Source organism: Trichomycterus rosablanca, chromosome 2 (assembly GCF_030014385.1).
Source record: "Trichomycterus rosablanca isolate fTriRos1 chromosome 2, fTriRos1.hap1, whole genome shotgun sequence".
Lineage (NCBI taxonomy): Eukaryota > Metazoa > Chordata > Actinopteri > Siluriformes > Trichomycteridae > Trichomycterus > Trichomycterus rosablanca.
In genome coordinates, this window is record NC_085989.1 from 163,220 (window position 1) to 183,634 (window position 20,415).

Consider the following 20,415-nt stretch of genomic DNA (forward strand, 5'->3'; position numbering starts at 1 on the left):
TAATACACCAGTACTGTCCAGTTTAAACCAGTAACACACCAACGCTGCCCAGTTTAAACCGGTAATACACCAGTACTGTCCAATTTAAACCAGTAACACACCAACGCTGCCCAGTTTAAATCAGTAATACATCAGCACTGCCCCATTTAAACCAGTAACACACCAATGCTGCCCAGTTTAAACCAGTAACACACCAAAGCTGCCCAGTTTAAACCAGTAATACACCAGCACTGCTTAGTTTAAACCTGTAATACACCAGTACTGTCCAGTTTAAACCAGTAACACACCAACGCTGCCCAGTTTAAACCGGTAATACACCAGTACTGTCCAATTTAAACCAGTAACACACCAACGCTGCCCAGTTTAAATCAGTAACACACCAAAGCGGCCCAGTTTAAACCAGTAATACACCAAAGCTGCCCCGTTTAAACCAGTAACACACCAAAGCTGCCCAGTTTAAATCAGTAACACACCAAAGCTGCCCAGTTTAAACCAGTAACACACCAATGCGGCCCAGTTTAAATCAGTAACACACCAATGCTGCCCAGTTTAAACCAGTAACACACCAATGCGGCCCAGTTTAAACCAGTAACACACCAATGCTGCCCAGTTTAAACCAGTAACACACCAATGCTGCCCAGTTTAAACCAGTAACACACCAATGCTGCCCAGTTTAAACCAGTAACACACCAAAGCTGCCCAGTTTAAACCAGTAACACACCAATGCTGCCCAGTTTAAACCAGTAACACACCAAAGCTGCCCAGTTTTAACCAGTAACACACCAATGCTGCCCAGTTTAAACCAGTAACACACCAAAGCTGCCCAGTTTTAACCAGTAACACACCAGTGACAGGTGTATTTGAAGGTGAATTGCTGCCCCGTCCATCAGGACAGTGAGGGCGTGTCTCGCCCCGTTAAATAAAATGTTATTATTTTACGTCTGAGAACTTTTCTAAGCAGCTCGTTAAATCATGTGAAGCGTCTGAAGATAAAAGCGTCGCTGCTCAGTTCAAAAAGATGCAAAATGGAATCAAAATATTTGCATCCTGAACTTTAGAAATTCTGCCAGAGAAGTTTTTTCTCCAAAGAAGATGAAACGAGTCTGTAACCAAATCTGAAGCTAACGCTAACCTCTGAACGCTGAGAGCTGTCCGTGAGGGATCTGAAGGTGAAGCAGGGAACCCTGGGGCGTGGCAGCTCACATCTACTCCATCTAATAACCTCACAATCATTAAATCTACCTTTTAGGCACAAACAGATGAAAACTCATTACAGCAACTTCATTTTACAGCTAGCATAGCGTGAAACGGCAGCGCAGTCGTGGGAATATCAACCGTCCTGACGCCCTGAAGCCCTTCTGACGGTATAAAAGTCCCACAGTCGTCTCATCCTCACTCAGACGCAGAAGATCGACAGAAGAGCCTCCATCACCATGGCCACCGCCTACTCCATGCGCAGCTATTCTTCACATGGTTCCTCCATGGGGGCACCCATGAGGTCCTCACACATGTCCGCCTCCAGTGGATCAGCTGGGCGTGCCATGGCCGTCCGGTCCGGAAGCGCTTTTGGTGGAGCAAGCAGCTCTGGGATTCGCATCTCCAAAGCATCTCGGTCGATGGCTGTAGGCTCATCCGGAGCAAGCTTTGGCTCGAGTGTGGCCATGGGTGCAGGTTTTGGAGGAGGTTATGGAGCAGGTGTGGGTGGAGGTGTTGGTTCAGGTGTTGGTTCAGGTGTTGGTTCAGGTTTTGGCAGAGGTTTTGGCGGAAGTTTGGGCTCAGGTTTTGGCTCAGGTTTTGGCGCAGGTTTAGGTTTTGCTGCCGCTGTAGCTGAGGGTGGAATCCTCGGCAATGAAAAGTTCACCCTGCAGAACCTGAACGAACGTCTGGCCGCCTACCTGGTGAAGGTCAGCACGCTGCAGAAGGCTAACTCCGAGCTGGAGATGAGGATCCGCCAGTTTGTGGAGAGTAAGACCTCACCGATCACCAGAGACAACACCGCCTTCCTGGTGACCATCAATGACCTTCATACTAAGGTAAATCTTTCAAAGTGCAAATGTTCTTCTGTGATTAGCGGAAGTCTGGAGAAGGTTTGGAGACTAGTGTACGTTCCACACCTTCTCATTTTATTTATCTCTGAATGAACACTTTCAGATACTGGACGCAATCACTCTGAACGGGAGGATCCACCTGAACATCGACAACGCTACACTGGCAGCGGACGACTTCAGACTCAAGTGAGTAGGACAGCATGAAGGTTCAGGATCATGATGCAGGAGGTTTTGAGACAGTCTGAGTAGAGGGAGCATTAGAGAAGCAGGACATTCTGAATGAGACTGACTGAAATGTTTCTCTGCAGGTATGAGAACGAGCTGAACATGAGACTGTCGGTGGAGGCCGATATCGCCAATCTGAAGAGGGTTCGTGAAGATCTGATCCAGGCCCATAAAGAACTGACCACAGAGATCGCTTCTCTGAACGAGGATCTCGTCTTCCTCAAGAAGAACCATGATGAGGTACGATACGAGGAGAGCTTCAGACATTCTTAGGTCAGGTCTCTGTTATAGATCCACTAGAATCAATCAGATCTGCTGAGAAGAAAGAGGAGAAATAATCTAATCATCTCAAACGCAATCCCATTCCTCCTGTCTCCTCAGATTGAGGTTCATCTAACGTTACTTTATTGTTCTGCCAGGAAATGGTGTCCACACGTGCCCAGATGAGCGGACAGATCCACGTAACAGTCGACGCAGCACCTCAGCAGGAACTCACCACAGCCCTGGAAGAAATCCGTGAATACTACGAGACCGTCACCGCAAAGAGCCGGAGAGAGCTGGAAAGCTGGTTCAAATCCAAGGTGAGATTCTCCAGAATCACCAAAACATTAGTGCTGGTTAAAAACATCCACTGGCTTTTTTCAAACCAAAATCCATTCAGATGTTGGAAATCTGGTAAAAGTTGACTTATCATTACTCAGGGGTCCAGGTTTGGTGCCTTTTACACCAATTTTGGTGTCTTGTCATGCTTTGATTTAGTTTCTTCTGATCAAAGAAACTAAACTCCCGACCTAATCTAATCTCTGTACCACCTCCACCAGAACCAATCTGATCTAATCTCTGTACCACCTCCACCAGAACCGACCTAATCTAATCTCTGTCCCACCTCCACCAGAACCGACCTGATCTAATCTCTGTCCCACCTCCACCAGAACCAACCTAATCTAATCTCTGTCCCACCTCCACCAGAACCGACCTGATCTAATCTCTGTACCACCTCCACCAGAACCAATCTGATCTAATCTCTGTACCACCTCCACCAGAACCGACCTAATCTAATCTCTGTCCCACCTCCACCAGAACCGACCTGATCTAATCTCTGTACCACCTCCACCAGAACCAACCTAATCTAATCTCTGTCCCACCTCCACCAGAACCGACCTGATCTAATCTCTGTACCACCTCCACCAGAACCGACCTGATCTAATCTCTGTACCACGTCCACCAGAACCGACCTGATCTAATCTCTGTCCCACCTCCACCAGAACCGACCTGATCTAATCTCTGTACCACCTCCACCAGAACCGACCTGATCTAATCTCTGTCCCACCTCCACCAGAACCGACCTGATCTAATCTCTGTCCCACCTCCACCAGAACCGACCTGATCTAATCTCTGTACCACCTCCACCAGAACCGACCTAATCTAATCTCTGTACCACCTCCACCAGAACCGACCTGATCTAATCTCTGTCCCACCTCCACCAGAACCGACCTGATCTAATCTCTGTACCACCTCCACCAGAACCGACCTGATCTAATCTCTGTCCCACCTCCACCAGAACCGACCTGATCTAATCTCTGTCCCACCTCCACCAGAACCGACCTGATCTAATCTCTGTACCACCTCCACCAGAACCGACCTAATCTAATCTCTGTACCACGTCCACCAGAACCGACCTGATCTAATCTCTGTCCCACCTCCACCAGAACCGACCTGATCTAATCTCTGTACCACCTCCACCAGAACCGACCTGATCTAATCTCTGTCCCACCTCCACCAGAACCGACCTGATCTAATCTCTGTCCCACCTCCACCAGAACCGACCTGATCTAATCTCTGTACCACCTCCACCAGAACCAACCTAATCTAATCTCTGTACCTTCTCTCTGACAGACGGAGGCTCTGAAACTGGAGTTCGCTACCACCACACAGTCCCTGAGCACCTCCACAGCTGAAATCCACACAGAGAAGAGCTCCTTACAGTCGATGGAGATCGAGTTTCAGTCTGCAATGACCATGGTGAGATAAAACTAATATTTCATTTATTTCATGGGAACTGTGGAGAAGCCGCCTTTGATCTGTTGTAATGGTTCTTAACTGATGGTGTCTTAGACCCCACATTCATCCTTCATCATGAAGTCACACAAAAATCTAGTGTGTGGAACTGAGCATCTCCAAATTAGGGCAATTAAAAAAAAAAATGTACCCTAGATTTTAGAAATGTTACAAGAATAAGAAATTTTCAATTTTTTATTTTTAAATTTTTTATAAGTAATTCTCAGATCTCAGATCTTCATGAAGTGAAAAGACATTAAACAAAGTTTCTGATATATAATATAAATAAAGTTTTCATTTTTTTTATTAGGAAATAAGAACACCAGTAAGGGAATCTCTGTCCTGTGCTGCATTTGTTTGTTATGAATGTAAATGAATCAGTTTTCCTCTGGTTTTGTTGCAGAAATCGTCGCTGGAGTTGGTCCTGGCAGAGACGCAGAATCGTTACGCCTCCAGATTAACACGCTATCAAACAGAGGTGAGAGTTTATTTATGAATCAGTTTTTAGAAGAACAGATGAGCTGTTACAGCTGAGATGAAATTAGTAAAGTGTGACGGGGTGAGCGGCTGTGGGAATTAGAAATTAGAAGTTGTGAAAAACCACATTTCCCATGAAACACTGCGCTCATCTGTGAATATTAGCAACACCGCAGTGCTACAATAGCGCAAGCTCACAACAACGCAGTGTTAAATCTCTCAATCTCACCAAGTGATCCGGTGTGCTGTCGGGTTGTCTAGAAATATTTGACAAAAAGAGAGAAGAAAACGTTATAAAACTTTCTGTATTAAACTAAAAGTGTCTCAAATTTAATTTGAGACGTGAGCAGTGATCCTGGCGTGATTCAGTAGCTGCTCACGTTCACTTCAAGGAGTTCAGTATCAGAGAACTCAGTAGTAAATCTGAGCGTTTTTAATCGTACAGAACTACAGTGTGTTTGTACAGGAACTTGAGAAGGACATTTCAAGAGCTTTTAAGTTCATATGTTGGCTCAGTGGGTAGAACAAATTCCTAAAGGACTTCTCTGTCCTGGGTTTGAATCCTGCTCAGAACAGTTAACACACTGACTCAAGCATTCGCTCACTAGATGGAGCTCATTTAAATAAAATAAGAAGTTACTGAAACATTGGTGACACTGTCCACAGTCAAGTGAGCTTTACACCTGCGCAGGATTGAAGCTTCTGCTGCTGCTTTTTCTTTGTTTAAGTGATCAGCAATGAACTTCAATCAAGTTTGAAGGTGCTGGTTTTGGCACAAGAGCTTTTTTCTAGCTTATACTTGACCGTGGACAGGGATTATCGTGATTCAACAGCTTCTAAATCATTGCAAATCTACTTTTTGAAGGTTCTTGGGTTCCACCTGATAGTCTTGATGTATCAGTAGGCTGGTTTATATTGCTGAGTTGACTCTTGTATGTCACACAGTGATGTTACTGGTCTAGACTCTTATCTTACACATCAGTGATGCTTAAAAGAACCTTTTATCTCAAAATTAAACTTTTTTTATTTTGAATTTGTAGAAGTTAAAAGTTCTGACACACTGCTGCACATTAGTTCTCCTCTGTGGTAACAGAAAAGAAATACAAATAGATATATGTATTGATTTTATTTTTATAATGTATTATTTGTAAAAATGACTGAATCTTATTTTGGTGAATGTAGCCGACTTAGTTTCTTTAATATGGCAGAGTATGGCGGGCTTGGAATTAAGTTTGTGCCCCCTTGCTTTAGACCATGCCCAGTGGTCCTCGTTCTGTTTGTTAATTGGGCGGTTATGAGCTGCTCACATTCATTCATTCATTTATAGCGGCTTCATCCTGGTGGCACCAATTCATGCAGAGCATTACACACTCACACGTGCTTACACACAGAGGTCATTTACAGCAGCCAATCAGAGAAGAAAACATGTAATAAACATGACGGACTGATGAATCAAACCCACATCTTCAGGACCCATGTTTCTGTGCTGTGTCACCGTGCTGCTCTGTATAATAATACTAGGCCTGTAGTAGAAGAGAGTGGGTCATGGGCAGCAAACGACCTGCAGGACACGGGTTCCAGTAATAATGTAGTGTTGCTCTAGTCACTAATATAAATGAAATGAACTGTTAACAGGTAATGACTCTGGAGGAACAGTTGGTGCACCTACGTGCTGATCTGGAGCGCAAGAGTCACGATTATGAGCTTCTGCTGAACATCAAGACCAGACTGGAGAAGGAGATTGCTGAGTACAGGAGGCTGCTGGACATCAGCGCGAGCAGCAGGTACCATTCTCTCACTTACTGGTTTTGTTTAATCGCTGCTGTAATTATGACCTCTGCTGGCTGGTTGATGTGACCTGTACAAAGATGGTGAATAATGGAGATCAGTGCGTGATTCTCATATGTGCGTGACTCCATTTTAACCCACCTAGTGCAGGTGAAAAGAAGCGGTCAATACTGCACACGTGTCGGAGGGGTTAGTTACGACCCTTCACGGTCAGGAGTGGAGATCTGCAGCAGTAGAGAGGGAAAACAATCTGGAAATTCAATACAACTACATTGGGAGGAAAACTGGGAGAAAATCCATAAATAAATCTAACAGTAGCATCGTCTCTCTTTATCTCCACAGTTTGGCGATGGCAGCTGCTGGTTCCCTAGCCAGTGCATCAATGGCTGCCTCTGCCATGCAGGCTTCCAGTGCATCAATGGCTGCCTCTGCCATGCAGGCTTCCAGTGCATCAATGGCTGCCTCTGCCATGCAGGCTTCCGGTTCATCCATGGCTGCCCAATCTGCGTCCTCAGCCAGTCAATCGATGGCTGCCTCTGCCATGCAGGCTTCCGGTTCATCCATGGCTGCCCAATCTGCGTCCTCAGCCAGTCAATCGATGGCTGCCTCTGCCATGCAGGCTTCCGGTTCATCCATGGCTGCCCAATCTGCGTCCTCAGCCAGTCAATCGATGGCTGCCTCTGCCATGCAGGCTTCCGGTTCATCCATGGCTGCCCAATCTGCGTCCTCAGCCAGTCAATCGATGGCTGCCTCTGCCATGCAGGCTTCCGGTTCATCAATGGCTGCCCAATCTGCGTCCTCAGCCAGTCAATCGATGGCTGCCTCTGCCATGCAGGCTTCCAGTTCATCCATGGCTGCCCAATCTGCGTCCTCAGCCAGTCAATCGATGGCTGCCTCTGCCATGCAGGCTTCCAGTTCATCCATGGCTGCCCAATCTGCGTCCTCAGCCAGTCAATCGATGGCTGCCTCTTCCATGGCTTCTGGTGGTGGTATGCAAATGGGCTGTGCTGGTGGTATGCAAATGGCCTCTGGTGGAGAGAGCATGAGTGCTGGTGGTATGCAAATGGCCTCTGGTGGTGGGCTCATGGCCTCTGGTGGTGGTATGCAAATGGCCTCTGGTGGTGGGCTCATGGCCTCTGGTGGTGGTATGCAAATGGCCTCTGGTGGTGGGCAAATGGTCTCTGGTGGTGGGCAAATGGTCTCTGGTGGTGGGCTCATGGCCTCTGGTGGTGGGCAAATGGTCTCTGGTGGTGGTATGCAAATGGGCTCTGCTGGTGGTATGCAAATGGTCTCTGGTGGAGAGGGCATGACCTCTGGTGGTATGCAAATGGTCTCTGGTGGTGGTATGCAAATGGGCTCTGCTGGTGGTATGCAAATGCTCTGATCATCTGGAACTGTTATTCAGCAATAAATGCCAAAATCTGCATTTCCTTCAAACTTCTATAAAAAAAGAAATGAAATTTAATTCATGATTTCAGTCGAACAATAAAGAAAATATTTCAGCTGGATTCTGTGTCTGCTTTTTTTTTTTTAAAGAAGTCAGACTTTTGAAGATTCAATGGTGTCTGGATGAAAACACAAAAAAACAATTTGAATCTTTTATTTATTTATTAATTTCATACGTTGTAAAAGGTGAACGCTTGTATTTTAAAAACCTGAAGCTCATTTGGGATCATCTGCATGAATATCATAATTATATTGTGCCACAAGATCTTAACCAGGTCAGGTTCTACTTCTACTGTTCCATATCTACTGCACTTTCTAAAAATTCTACTGTCAAAATTTTACATACACGTTGAATTTCATTGTTTCTTAAACAGTTGTAAGCTGTCCAGGAGCTGATGTGTCCAGAAACCACAAAGCACCTTCCAACATGCTTTCTTCCAATCAACCCACATACTGGCCTACAAATGGGGCAAATTCAGTTAGTCCATTGCTGATACTCTATAGGAATGGCTAGATAGATAAAAAGAGATAAATAAGAGAACTAAGCTGCAGAACTTAGATCTCTATAACTTCTAAAGTCTCTGGTCATGTGTCAGACTGTAAAATGTTCATGGGAGAAAACCCATAAAGAAACCACTGCTCCTCAAAAACATCTCAACTGTGTAAAACACCGGGTAATGTTCCACACAAATCCACACTCCCATCCTTATCCCAGCTGTGTAGAGAACATCATAGTTTGGATCAATATTTAGGTCACAGTTAAAGATCAGAGATCAGGTCTGTAGGTAGGGTGTCCATACGTCCAGTTTCAGGATGCACGGATTAGATTTTAATCTGCCTGTCTTACAAACACAACAAAAGAAACCACTGGTATTTGATTGGTTTAAAGCTCCACTCTCTGTGATCATGTCCACCACGTTACTGAGGAACGTCCGGCCCTGAAATGCTGCTTAATTATTGAGTTTTAATAACCGTCACGCTGTCAACACACCAAAACCAAAACCAGAGTGTCACTCAGGATGAGTTTATGATCAGGACTTAGATCAGACAGGATGGGTTAATGATCAGGACTTAGATCAGACAGGATGAGTTTATGATCAGGACTAAGATCAGACAGGATGGGTTTATGATCAGGACTTAGATCAGACAAGATAAGTTTATGATCAGGACTAAGATCAGACAGGATGAGTTTATGATCAGGACTTAGATCAGACAGGATGTGTTTATGATCAGGACTTAGATCAGACAGGATGTGTTTATGATCAGGACTTAGATCAGACAGGATGAGTTTATGATCAGGACTTAGATCAGACAGGATGTGTTTATGATCAGGACTTAGATCAGACAGGATGTGTTTATTATCATATTAGATCAGACAGGATGTGTTTATGATCAGGACTTAGATCAGACAGGATGAGTTTATGATCAGATTAGATCAGACAGGATGGGTTTATTATCATATTAGATCAGACAGGATGAGTTTATGATCAGGACTTAGATCAGACAGGATGTGTTTATGATCAGGACTTAGATGAGACAGGATGTGTTTATTATCATATTAGATCAGACAGGATGTGTTTATGATCAGGACTTAGATCAGACAGGATGAGTTTATGATCAGATTAGATCAGACAGGATGTGTTTATGATCAGGACTTAGATCAGACGATCAGGACTTAGATCAGACAGGATGGGTTTATGATCAGGACTTAGATCAGACAGGATGAGTTTATGATCAGGACTAAGATCAGACAGGATGAGTTTATGATCAGATTAGATCAGACAGGATGTGTTTATGATCAGGACTAAGATCAGACAGGATGAGTTTATGATCAGGACTTAGATCAGACAGGATGAGTTTATGATCAGGACTAAGATCAGACAGGATGTGTTTATGATCAGGACTTAGATCAGACATGATGGGTTTATGATCCGGACTAAGATCAGACAGGATGAGTTTATGATCAGGACTTAGATCAGACAGGATGAGTTTATGATCAGGACTAAGATCAGACAGGATGAGTTTATGATCAGATTAGATCAGACAGGATGTGTTTATGATCAGGACTTAGATCAGACGATCAGGACTTAGATCAGACAGGATGGGTTTATGATCAGGACTTAGATCAGACAGGATGAGTTTATGATCAGGACTAAGATCAGACAGGATGAGTTTATGATCAGATTAGATCAGACAGGATGTGTTTATGATCAGGACTAAGATCAGACAGGATGAGTTTATGATCAGGACTTAGATCAGACAGGGTGAGTTTATGATCAGGACTTAGATCAGACAGGATGTGTTTATGATCAGGACTAAGATCAGACAGAATGAGTTTATGATCAGGACTTAGATCAGACAGGATGAGTTTATGATCAGGACTTAGATCAGACGGGATGGGTTTATGATCAGGACTTAGATCAGACAGGATGTGTTTATGATCAGGACTAAGATCAGACAGGATGTGTTTATGATCAGGACTTAGATCAGACATGATGGGTTTATGATCAGGACTAAGATCAGACAGGATGAGTTTATGATCAGGACTTAGATCAGACAGGATGAGTTTATGATCAGGACTAAGATCAGACAGGATGAGTTTATGATCAGATTAGATCAGACAGGATGTGTTTATGATCAGGACTTAGATCAGACGGGATGGGTTTATGATCAGATCTATTATGGGATGTAAAGCGGATTTTTCTGTTCTTTGTTTTTGCCGCTGTATTTACAGGTGAAGATCAGAGGTAAGGGAGAGGAGCGGTGGCTGAATGAGCACGTAAATCCGCCAATCAGACTCGCCGTTTCCTCAGGTGGGGCGGGTCTTAGCGAATAAAGCATGCCACGTCACCGCTGTACTAGAGAGTAGTGATGGGAATTTCGGCTCCTTTTAGAGAGCCGGCTCTTTCGGCTCCCAAGTGGCTCCATAGATTTTTTTGTTGCTTAAATTAATTTATTCCCAAATTACATGTAAAATGAATTACTAATGTAAAAAAAACATTGTATTAAATGTTTATTATTTAAATTGCTTTATTTATATACTCAACATGGAACAGAGTGCTCCAACAATAAATTATAAAATACAAAAACAAAGACCCATCTCAATTAGACAAAAAGATCTGATTGTGTATATTATTTGTAAATTTGCATCTAAAGTGGGACAGCATGGTGGCTAAGTGGTTGGCACTGTCGCCTCACGGCAAGAAGGTCCTGGGTTCGAGCCCCAGGTGAAGAGCCCGAGTCCTTTCTGTGTGGAGTTTGCATGTCTTTCCCGTGTCCGCGTGGGTTTCCTCCGGGTGCTCCGGTTTCCTCCCACAGTCCAAAGACATGCAAGTGAGGTGAATTTTCCTGTCATGAATGTAACCAAAGTGTAAAACGAGACGTTAAAATCCTAATAAACAAAACAAAATAAACAAGCATCTAGAGTGAAACAACACAACATCAACGAAGCATCACTCAACAAAATATAAATGAAAATGTGCAAAACAAAAAGAAGATAGTTTAGTGAAGATTAGCATTCAGAAAAACCAAGGAGCTCATCTTTGATGGGTTGATCCTGTTTCTCCTTTCTGTTATGATCTGCCCTGTTAAAATACAAAGCGGATTCCAAAAAAGTTGGGACACTAAACAAATTGTGAATAAAAACTGAATGCAATGATGAGGAGATGGCAAATGTCAATATTTTATTCGTAATAGAACATAGATGACAGATCAAAAGTTTAATCTGAGTAAATGTAACATTTGAAAGGAAAAATATGTTGATTCAAAATTTCACAGTGTCAACGAATCCCAAAACAGTTGGGACAAGTAGCAATAAGTGGCTGGAAAAAGGAAATTGAGCATATAACGAACAGCTGGAAGACCAATTAACACTAATTAGGTCAATTGACAACATGATTGGGTATAAAAAGAGCTTCTCAGAGTGTCAGTGTCTCTCAGAAGCCAAGATGGTAAGAGGATCACCAATTCCACCATTGTTGCGCAAAAAGATAGTGCAGCAATACCAGAATGGTGTTACCCAGCGTAAAATAGCAAAGACTTTTAAGTTATCATCATCAACCGTGCATAACATCATCAAAAGATTCAGAGAATCTGGAACAATCGCTGTGCGTAAGGGTCAAGGCCGTAAAACTCTACTGGATGCTCGTGATCTCCGGGCCCTTAAACGTCACTGCACCTCAAACAGGAATGCCACTGTCAAGAAAATAACAGAATGGGCTCAGGAATACTTCCAGAAAGCATTGTCAGTGAACACAATCCACCGTGCCATCCACCGTTGCCAGCTGAAACTCTACAGTGCAAAGAGGAAGCGATTTCTAAGCAAGCTCCACAAGCTCAGACGTTTGCACTGGGCCAGGGGTTATTTAAAATGGAGTGTGGCAAAATGGAAGACTGTTCTGTGGTCAGATGAGTCACGATTTGAAGTTCTTTATGGAACACTGGGACGCCATGTCATCCGGACCAGAGAGGACAAGGATAACCCAAGTTGTTATCAACGCTCCGTTCAGAAGCCTGCATCACTGATGGTATGGGGTTGCATGAGTGCTTGTGGCATGGGCAGCTTGCATGTCTGGAAAGGCACCATTAATGCAGAGAACTATGTTCAGGTTCTAGAACAACATATGCTCCCATCTAGACGTCATCTCTTTCAGGGAAGACCCTGCATTTTTCAACAAGATAATGCCAAACCACATTCTGCAGCAATCACAACATCATGGCTACGTAGGAGAAGGATCCGGGTACTGAAATGGCCAGCCTGCAGTCCAGATCTTTCACCTATAGAGAACATTTGGCGCATCATAAAGAGGAAGGTGCGACAAAGAAGGCCCAAGACGATTGAACAGTTAGAGGCCTGTATTAGACATGAATGGGAGAGCATTCCTATTTCTAAACTTGAGAAACTGGTCTCCTCTATCCCCAGACGTCTGTTGAGTGTTGTAAGAAGAAGGGGGGATGCCACACAGTGGTAAAAATGGCCTTGTCCCAACTTTTTTGGGATTTGTTGATGCCATGAAATTTTGAAACAACATATTTTTCCCTTAAAATGATACATTCTCTCAGTTTAAACTTTTGATCTGTGATTTGTGTTCTATTCTGAATAAATATTAGATGTTGGCACCTCAACATCATTGCATTCAGTTTTTATTCACAATTTGTTTAGTGTCCCAACTTTTTTGGAATCCGGTTTGTAGATTCTCTCTGAGGGGACAGATACACAGTCTATGTGCCATCACATGTATAAGATGTGGGTAGACTGAACACTTGGTCTCCCACCAGTGGATCTGTACTTCTCTGTAAAAGGGGCTTCTCGAGTCCAAACTTTACTATGTTTCCTCTCACTCATTTTCCTCACCTTTCCAGCGTGTAATGTCTGGCTGTGTAAGTTAATGTGTATATTTTTTGTAATTAATGTGTATTGGAACTGTGAGGGACTGAGCACCTAAGCATTTCACTCACCTTTCACACCTGTGTTAATGTGACGTGACAATAAAGTGATTTGATTTTACTTGTGTAAAGCGCTGAGTTCTCTCTCCCTCCTGTTCGTGTGCACGCTGTGTGTGTGTGTGTGTGTGTGTGTGTGTGTAACCACCACGTATCTTGACCAATCACGTGCGGCTTTGACAGAAAAAAAAAAACGGGGAAAAAACGAATCGGCTCCCAATCAGGAGCCGGATCCCGTCGTTCACTTTGAAGAGCCGACTCTTAGAGCCGGATCGTTCGCGAACGACCCATCACTACTAGAGAGTGTGTGAGTGATTTACCTCAGAAAAAGCGCGGGACGGTTTGTGTGTTCGTGTGTGTGTGTGTGTGTGAGGTGTGTGTGTGTGTGAGGTGTGTGTGTGTGTGTGTTAGCGCCACTCAGGATTTCTGTTACAGTATTTAACCCACATTAGGGATTAGTTCATTCGTACCTGAGCACTAACACAACTCTGCTCTGCCATTCCACCCCCCAACCACCACCATTACCACCACCCATTACCACCACCATTACCACCACCATTACCATTTCAGTGTGGATAGGAACATCTAATCACGTTATTATCCACCATTTTGATGAGTTGTGCTTCTCTGTGTGTGTTTGTGTATAAAAACCAGCTTTTAGTTTCAGCCCTGTATACTGATGTCTGATACACCTGCTGCTATAGAGTAAATACAGCGGCTACTTTCATTACCCCGAACAGGAGGGCATGATGGTGGTTAGGCAGGATCGGGTGGGTAGCACTGTCGCCTCACAGACGGGGTAGTCTGGGTCCTTTCTGCGTGGAGTTTGCATGTTCTCCCAGTGTCTGTGTGGTTTCCTCCGGGTGCTCCGGTTTCCTCCCACAGTATAAAGGCGTGTGAGGTGAACTGGAGATACTGTATCATCCATGACTGTGTTTGATATTAAACCTGAACTGATGAATCTTGTGTGAGCAGTAACGACCTGTTCTGTCATGATGGAACCAAAGTGTAAAACATCATTCCTGATAAATCAATAAATTAATTGATGTAATTGTGATGAAACTAAACTCAGTATAAATCAGCACAGTAATGAAGCTTCTCACCACATTTAGACTCGACTTGTGATACTTTAGTCCAAAAATCCTGAAATTCATCGAGTCGGTGCTGAGGGACACTCGGAGCTGGACGCTGGTTTTGGTTTTGGTGTGTCGACAGCGTGACGGTTATTAAAACTCAGTAATTAAGCAGCATTTCAGGGCCGGACGCTCCACAATAAAGCGGTGGACATGATCACAGAGAGTGGAGCTTTAAACCAATGAAATACCAGTGGTTTGTTTTGACGTGTTCGTTTTAAGTGTCTGGTTCACTTCCAAAAGAGGACAAATACGTGTTCCTCCAGGCATTGTACCAGACGGGCAGATGAAAACCGGACGTATAGACACACTGTGTAACATAACGGCATGATGTATAGTGAATTCCCTACCCTCACATCATCACATCTACACCTCATGTTACCTCCTGGGGGGTTCATAACAACATCTTAATCTTAGTAATGCTTCAGAAAACCAGCTCATTGTTCCTTAACTTTTCTAGCAACTGTATAAAAATCTGAAGACGCTTGGACGGAGTTTGTGTGCACTGAGGTTTAAACTCCAGATGATGACCCACCCTCCAAAACAATGCTGATGTGTGTGTTCTGACAGCAAGGCTGTTCCACATGAGCACTTCTCTAGAGCTAGGTGTGGAAATGCTTTCATCGTCTGTCATCTATTCAACATGTCATTAAATAGTGACTTTCAACCACCGTGCCAACAGTGCAAAAACTTTATTTTAAGTAAATATTGTTGATAAATAAGTGCAAAGTTGGACGTCACATTCCAAAAACCATGGCCATTAATATAGAGTCCACATTATAACAGATGCTTTTCACAAGATTTTGGAGAGTGGCTGTGTATATTTTGCCAGTTCAGTCAACCCTGACCCACAGTGGACGTTCCAGTTCATTTCAAAGGTGTTAGCAGGGTTGGGGTCAGGGCTCTGTGCAGGCCACTGGTGTTTTTTCACCACATGGTGGCCACAAGCTTTTAATTAATTATTGTATGAAGAAACATGAAGCATAGTTCTTATAAAACAGAGACAATGACTGGTTAGGTGTGGGTGCTGGTGTGGTGTGGGCCAGTGATAGCTCAGTGGTTAAGGTACTGGACTAGTAAACAGAAGGTTGCCGGTTCAAGCCCCGCCACCACCAAGTTGCCACTGTTGGGTCCCTGAGCAAGGCCCTTAACTCTCAATTGCTCATCGTGTTCCGCTCACTGTGTAAGTCGCTTTGGATAAAAGCGTCTGCTAAATGCTGAAAATGTAAATGTAAATGTGTGGGTGCTGGTGTGGGTGCTGGTGAAAGCTGATGGACCTGTATGTGGTGTTTGATGCCCTCAGGAGCTTCAGCAAAAGTGAGAGGTGTCACGCTGGCGTTCTCTCACCAGAATGTTTATTATTCTTTATTATGCAAGTACGGCCGTGCTGCCACACCACAGTTCTATTGAATTCATGCTGAAAATCTGGAGCAGCAGGTTTTGGTGTCACATGTATAAAACACTGTGGGAAAAAGTTTGTGCACCCTTTCAATAAAATACATTTCTGCATAAAGTGTTTCTCATAAAGTGTTTATAAAAGGTTTTCATAAAGTGCTCTGATTTCACTACTTACATTTACACACATCACTTTTCACTTTGAACCCGGGCTTCGGCCACGCCTCATTCCCATACACAGCCAATAATGTCTGTGTAGACGTTCGACCAGCCGATAGTACAACTGCGACCATCATCCACCAGTGGAACCTTCATGGTACCACAAATGCAAGCGCTGCTGGAGCGTTACACGGCATCAAATGAAGCATGAATGGAGCAAAAGTATCAGGACACATTTTGTAATCTTAATAAACAAGAAACTCGGCCATTGTGGTGGTGGTGGTGCAAGTAGCGGAGGAATGTCATCTATTTCATTACATTCTCATGTTTCACCACCGCTTTATCACCCCGTAACACCCCGGACAGGACTCCAATCCATCATGGGGCCTGAGCAAGCCCTTACCCACCACAGACATAGCCAATTGTGTCTGTACACAGACGTTCGACTGGCTGGTAGGACCACTGGGGATTCGAACCCTGGATCATGCGGTAGTGAGCGAGCACTTATGGGGCAAAAATTACATTTTAATAGTGATATTGAAATGTATTTATACTGATGCAGGAGAGCCTATTATGCCACATCTTGAGCATTAGCATTTAGCATTTTGTAGGGAGTGGAAGTTCATATCAACATTCCAGTAATAGTAAGTACAGCTTCGTGAAGCTTTGTTTCGTTTACTTTAGGTTCTTTTGTGAGGACGTGCTTTACATTGTTTTATTTGGGCAGTACGGGGTGTGGACCTAAAAAAGTTTTGCCATTTTATACTATTTAATGTTTGATGTTTGTTGAATATTTAGGTGTGAACGTCTGACTGGATTTACCGGTGTCTCTACAATAAAAGTTACGTGTGGAATTTCAGACGTTTGGGCAGAAATATAAAAAGGAAACACCAGCGTTTAGCTCCTCACTCTCCATTAGAGTCTGATCATCTTCAGGTGACCGATCTCCAGCGGACAAACTTCAACATGTCTTTCTCCTCACACAGCCTACTGTCGTCCAGCGGCTCCATGACTCGAAAATCTTCCTCGAGGTCGTATAGTGAGCGCTCGATAGTGAGCTCTCGTCGTGCCATGAGCGTCTACGGAGGAGCAGGTAGCTCCGGGGTTCGCATCTCCACTGCATCCTCCGGCTTCTCACACGCTGGTTATGGAGGCGCTGGCTCGGCTGAGTCAGCAATCTTTGGTAATGAGAAGATGACCATGCAGAATCTGAACGACCGTCTTGCTGCCTACCTGCAAAAGGTGCACTCGCTGGAGAAGGCCAACGCTGAGCTGGAGCTGAAAATCCGCCAGTTCTTTGACAGCAGGTCCTCATTCAAGTCCCAAGATTATTCGCGCCACTACGCCACCATCAGTGACCTGCAGAACAAGGTACCAACTCTATATTCTGTAGAGGGCACCACTTAGAGAAGTTCTGCACCAGATTGTTTTTTACAAACCTGATTGTTGGTAGAACACCACTGGTGTAACCTAGTTCTGATCATTCCTTACACATCCATGACATTAGAGTTAATCCAACCAGACATTATAAAGAAACATCTATTCCAGGGGAACACATCGACTTACTTACTTTCATTATTTTATTTTAACAAAAAATGTTTACCTACTGCAGCTTTAAATAACCAGGGCGAAGGTTCTCAAGGGTTCTAACAGGACTGAGGTTCTTAAAGGGTAAAACATCTTCACACTTCAAATCAGCTCTGAAACATAGAACATGCAACGATGCGAATCAATCACTAAGATGATAAAGACCAGCTCCTTGTTCGGTGTATTTCAGATCCTGGTCGCGATCCAGCAGAAGAGAGGAGTTCAACTAAGCATCGAGAACACTCACCTGGCCATGGAGGACTTCAGAGCCAAGTGAGTTCTTAAAACATCAGTGCTTCAGAAGCTGAAGATAAAATGTTCCTCACTTCCATCGTCGCTTTATACTAACGTTCTGATTGTACTAAGGTACGAGAGCGAGCTGTACATGCGTCAGTCTGTGGAGTCCGACATTGGCGGGTTGAGGAGGATTCTGGATGAGCTGCGCATTACCAAGCAAGACCTGGAGATGCAGCTGGAGGGTCTGATGGAAGAACTGGCCTTCCTGAAGAAGAACCATGAGGAGGTAAGATCTGTGACTGATAACCCAAAGAAATGATAAGCTACGAATGTTAAAGCTAATATAAGCTACTAAAATGTTAAACACGATGAACAGATGAGAGTGTTTGGGCTTTAGTGTGGGCTTAGTGATGAGAAAATGACGAAGGTGAAGCCTGATGGAGCCTCGTCTAAAGATGTTCAGTTCTGATTGTGTAATGTGCTGTAGGAGATGCTGATGGCACGGCAGCAGATGGGCGGGCAGGTAAACGTGGAGGTTGATGCCCCACCACAGGAAGATCTCAATCAAACTCTGGCTCAGATGCGTGAACATTACGAATATCTTGTCACTAAATACAGCAAAGAATGGGAGAGCTGGTTCACTTCCAAGGTACATTAACCCATCATATATTATTATATTATATTATTATATTTATCATTTTATTTATTTCATTTTTATTTCTATTATTATAATGTATTTATTCATTATAATGTTTTTGCAGTCAGAGGCTCTGAAACACGAGGTTTTGACGCAGACTGAAACTTTGGGAACGTCCAAAACAGAAATCAAATCCGTCAAATCAAATCTTCAGGCTCTGGAGATCGAACTGCAGTCACAGCTCTCACTGGTGCGGCACATCAACACAGTTTAAATATATAAAAAATAATTGTAACATTTAAAAATGTTTTAAATGTTTTAACAAAGTCCTGAAAAAATATTTGAATATTTTACTGATTTAATGCAGCAAAAAGAAACAGTGAATGTTTTAATTCAGTTTTATTTGTGATGAGGAACTAAATGTTTATTAAAGTTAGAATTAAAATGAGTTCGTTAACGTCACAGTTGAAGTTCTGAGTCGGATCTGTTTTGTTTCTTGGTGACAGAAAGCATCGTTGGAAGCCTCGGTAGAGGAGATTCAGACTCGTTACTCCACCCGGCTCTCCAGTTACCAGATGCGGGTTTGATTTTTGCTTTTTTACTTCCTGTTGGTTGTTCAGCGTTAGCATTTCTGTTCAACAGGATTTGATTTCAACTTTTCGTTTATTTCCAGGTGGTGAGTTTGGAGGAACATCTTATCCAGCTCCTAGCTGATCTCACTCGCCAGTCTCAGGAGTATCAGATGCTTCTGGACATCAAGACCAGGCTGGAGATGGAGATCGCCGAGTACAGGAGGCTGCTGGACGGAGAGGCCTCATCGTAAGAAAAGATTTTAAATCATTTTAATTTGATTTGTGACAAAACGTGTCAGTAAAAAAGGCTAAATGCTAAAGCTAATGTTGTAAATACATTTAGAGCTGCAGATCTGTTTAGTGAAACGTTATCTCACATGGAACTTAAAGTTTAGAAAGTTTTGACACAAATAAGCAGTAAAACCTCAGATTTCATCTGCAGCAGTTTGTTTGCTGAAGTTCTGAGTGTTGATTTGTTGTATTTTGTTGATGGATTTGTCATTTCTGACCCCCTGCAGAACACAGACGACGACAAGCAGTAAGAAGGCCAAGGTGATCACGGTGGTGGAGGAGGTGGTGGATGGAAAAATGACCTCCTTCGCCTCCTCCTCCTCCTCCTTCGCCTCCTCCTCCCTAGCATATAGAATGTAACCAGCACTGAATCCACACCTGCTTCACAGCGCCACCGTGTGGACAAACACACAAACACCACACAGTTTTACAAACACTAAGAAATAAATACTGTGTAGCATCTCAAACATCTGGAATCTGTTTTATTTACACCTCACTTATTTACTCAATCCTAGATTTCCTTTAGAGCACCCAATCCACCCTCTGCACGTTTTTGAGAGGTGGGAGGAAACCAAAGTGCCTCAAAAATGTACAATAACGTGAGAAAATTCAGCGAGCAGAGAGGTGAGGATGGAACCCACTTCCACACCCACACTACCAGCTGCACCACAGTGCCACCATGTTCGAGCATAAACTAGATGGTGGTTCAGTCATCTGTGGACACTGATATTGTATGCAGAAGGTGGATTAGCTGGTAAATGTGCTTATAGGAGTGAATTATAAACTATGAATACACTATTTATTACCACAAGATTATTTGCATATTTTACTATAAGATCATAATAACATAATTATTTATATTTAACAGTAGTTGCAGTTTAGGTGCACATGAGGATTTCTGGTGAGGGAAACTGATCACA

The 20,415-nt window shown here is 43.5% G+C and overlaps 2 protein-coding genes across 2 annotated transcripts; both read left to right on the forward strand.

Annotated features, from left to right (window-relative positions):
• The first annotated feature begins 1,408 nt into the window (after positions 1 to 1,408).
• LOC134327471 (keratin, type I cytoskeletal 13-like) lies at positions 1,409 to 8,104 on the forward strand. Its single transcript, XM_063009225.1, has 8 exons — positions 1,409 to 2,033; positions 2,152 to 2,234; positions 2,357 to 2,513; positions 2,693 to 2,854; positions 4,170 to 4,295; positions 4,735 to 4,809; positions 6,444 to 6,592; positions 6,939 to 8,104. Exons 1-8 carry the CDS (start codon positions 1,434 to 1,436, stop codon positions 7,978 to 7,980), a joined length of 2,394 nt encoding a protein of 797 aa, XP_062865295.1. The 5' UTR covers positions 1,409 to 1,433; the 3' UTR covers positions 7,981 to 8,104.
• An 8,993-nt stretch (positions 8,105 to 17,097) lies between these two features.
• Positions 17,098 to 19,957, forward strand: LOC134327503 (keratin, type I cytoskeletal 50 kDa-like). Its single transcript, XM_063009227.1, has 8 exons — positions 17,098 to 17,542; positions 17,949 to 18,031; positions 18,125 to 18,281; positions 18,483 to 18,644; positions 18,757 to 18,882; positions 19,139 to 19,213; positions 19,306 to 19,451; positions 19,723 to 19,957. The coding sequence occupies exons 1-8, from the start codon at positions 17,138 to 17,140 to the stop codon at positions 19,853 to 19,855; spliced, it is 1,287 nt and encodes a 428-aa protein (XP_062865297.1). The 5' UTR covers positions 17,098 to 17,137; the 3' UTR covers positions 19,856 to 19,957.
• The last annotated feature ends 458 nt before the right edge of the window (positions 19,958 to 20,415 follow it).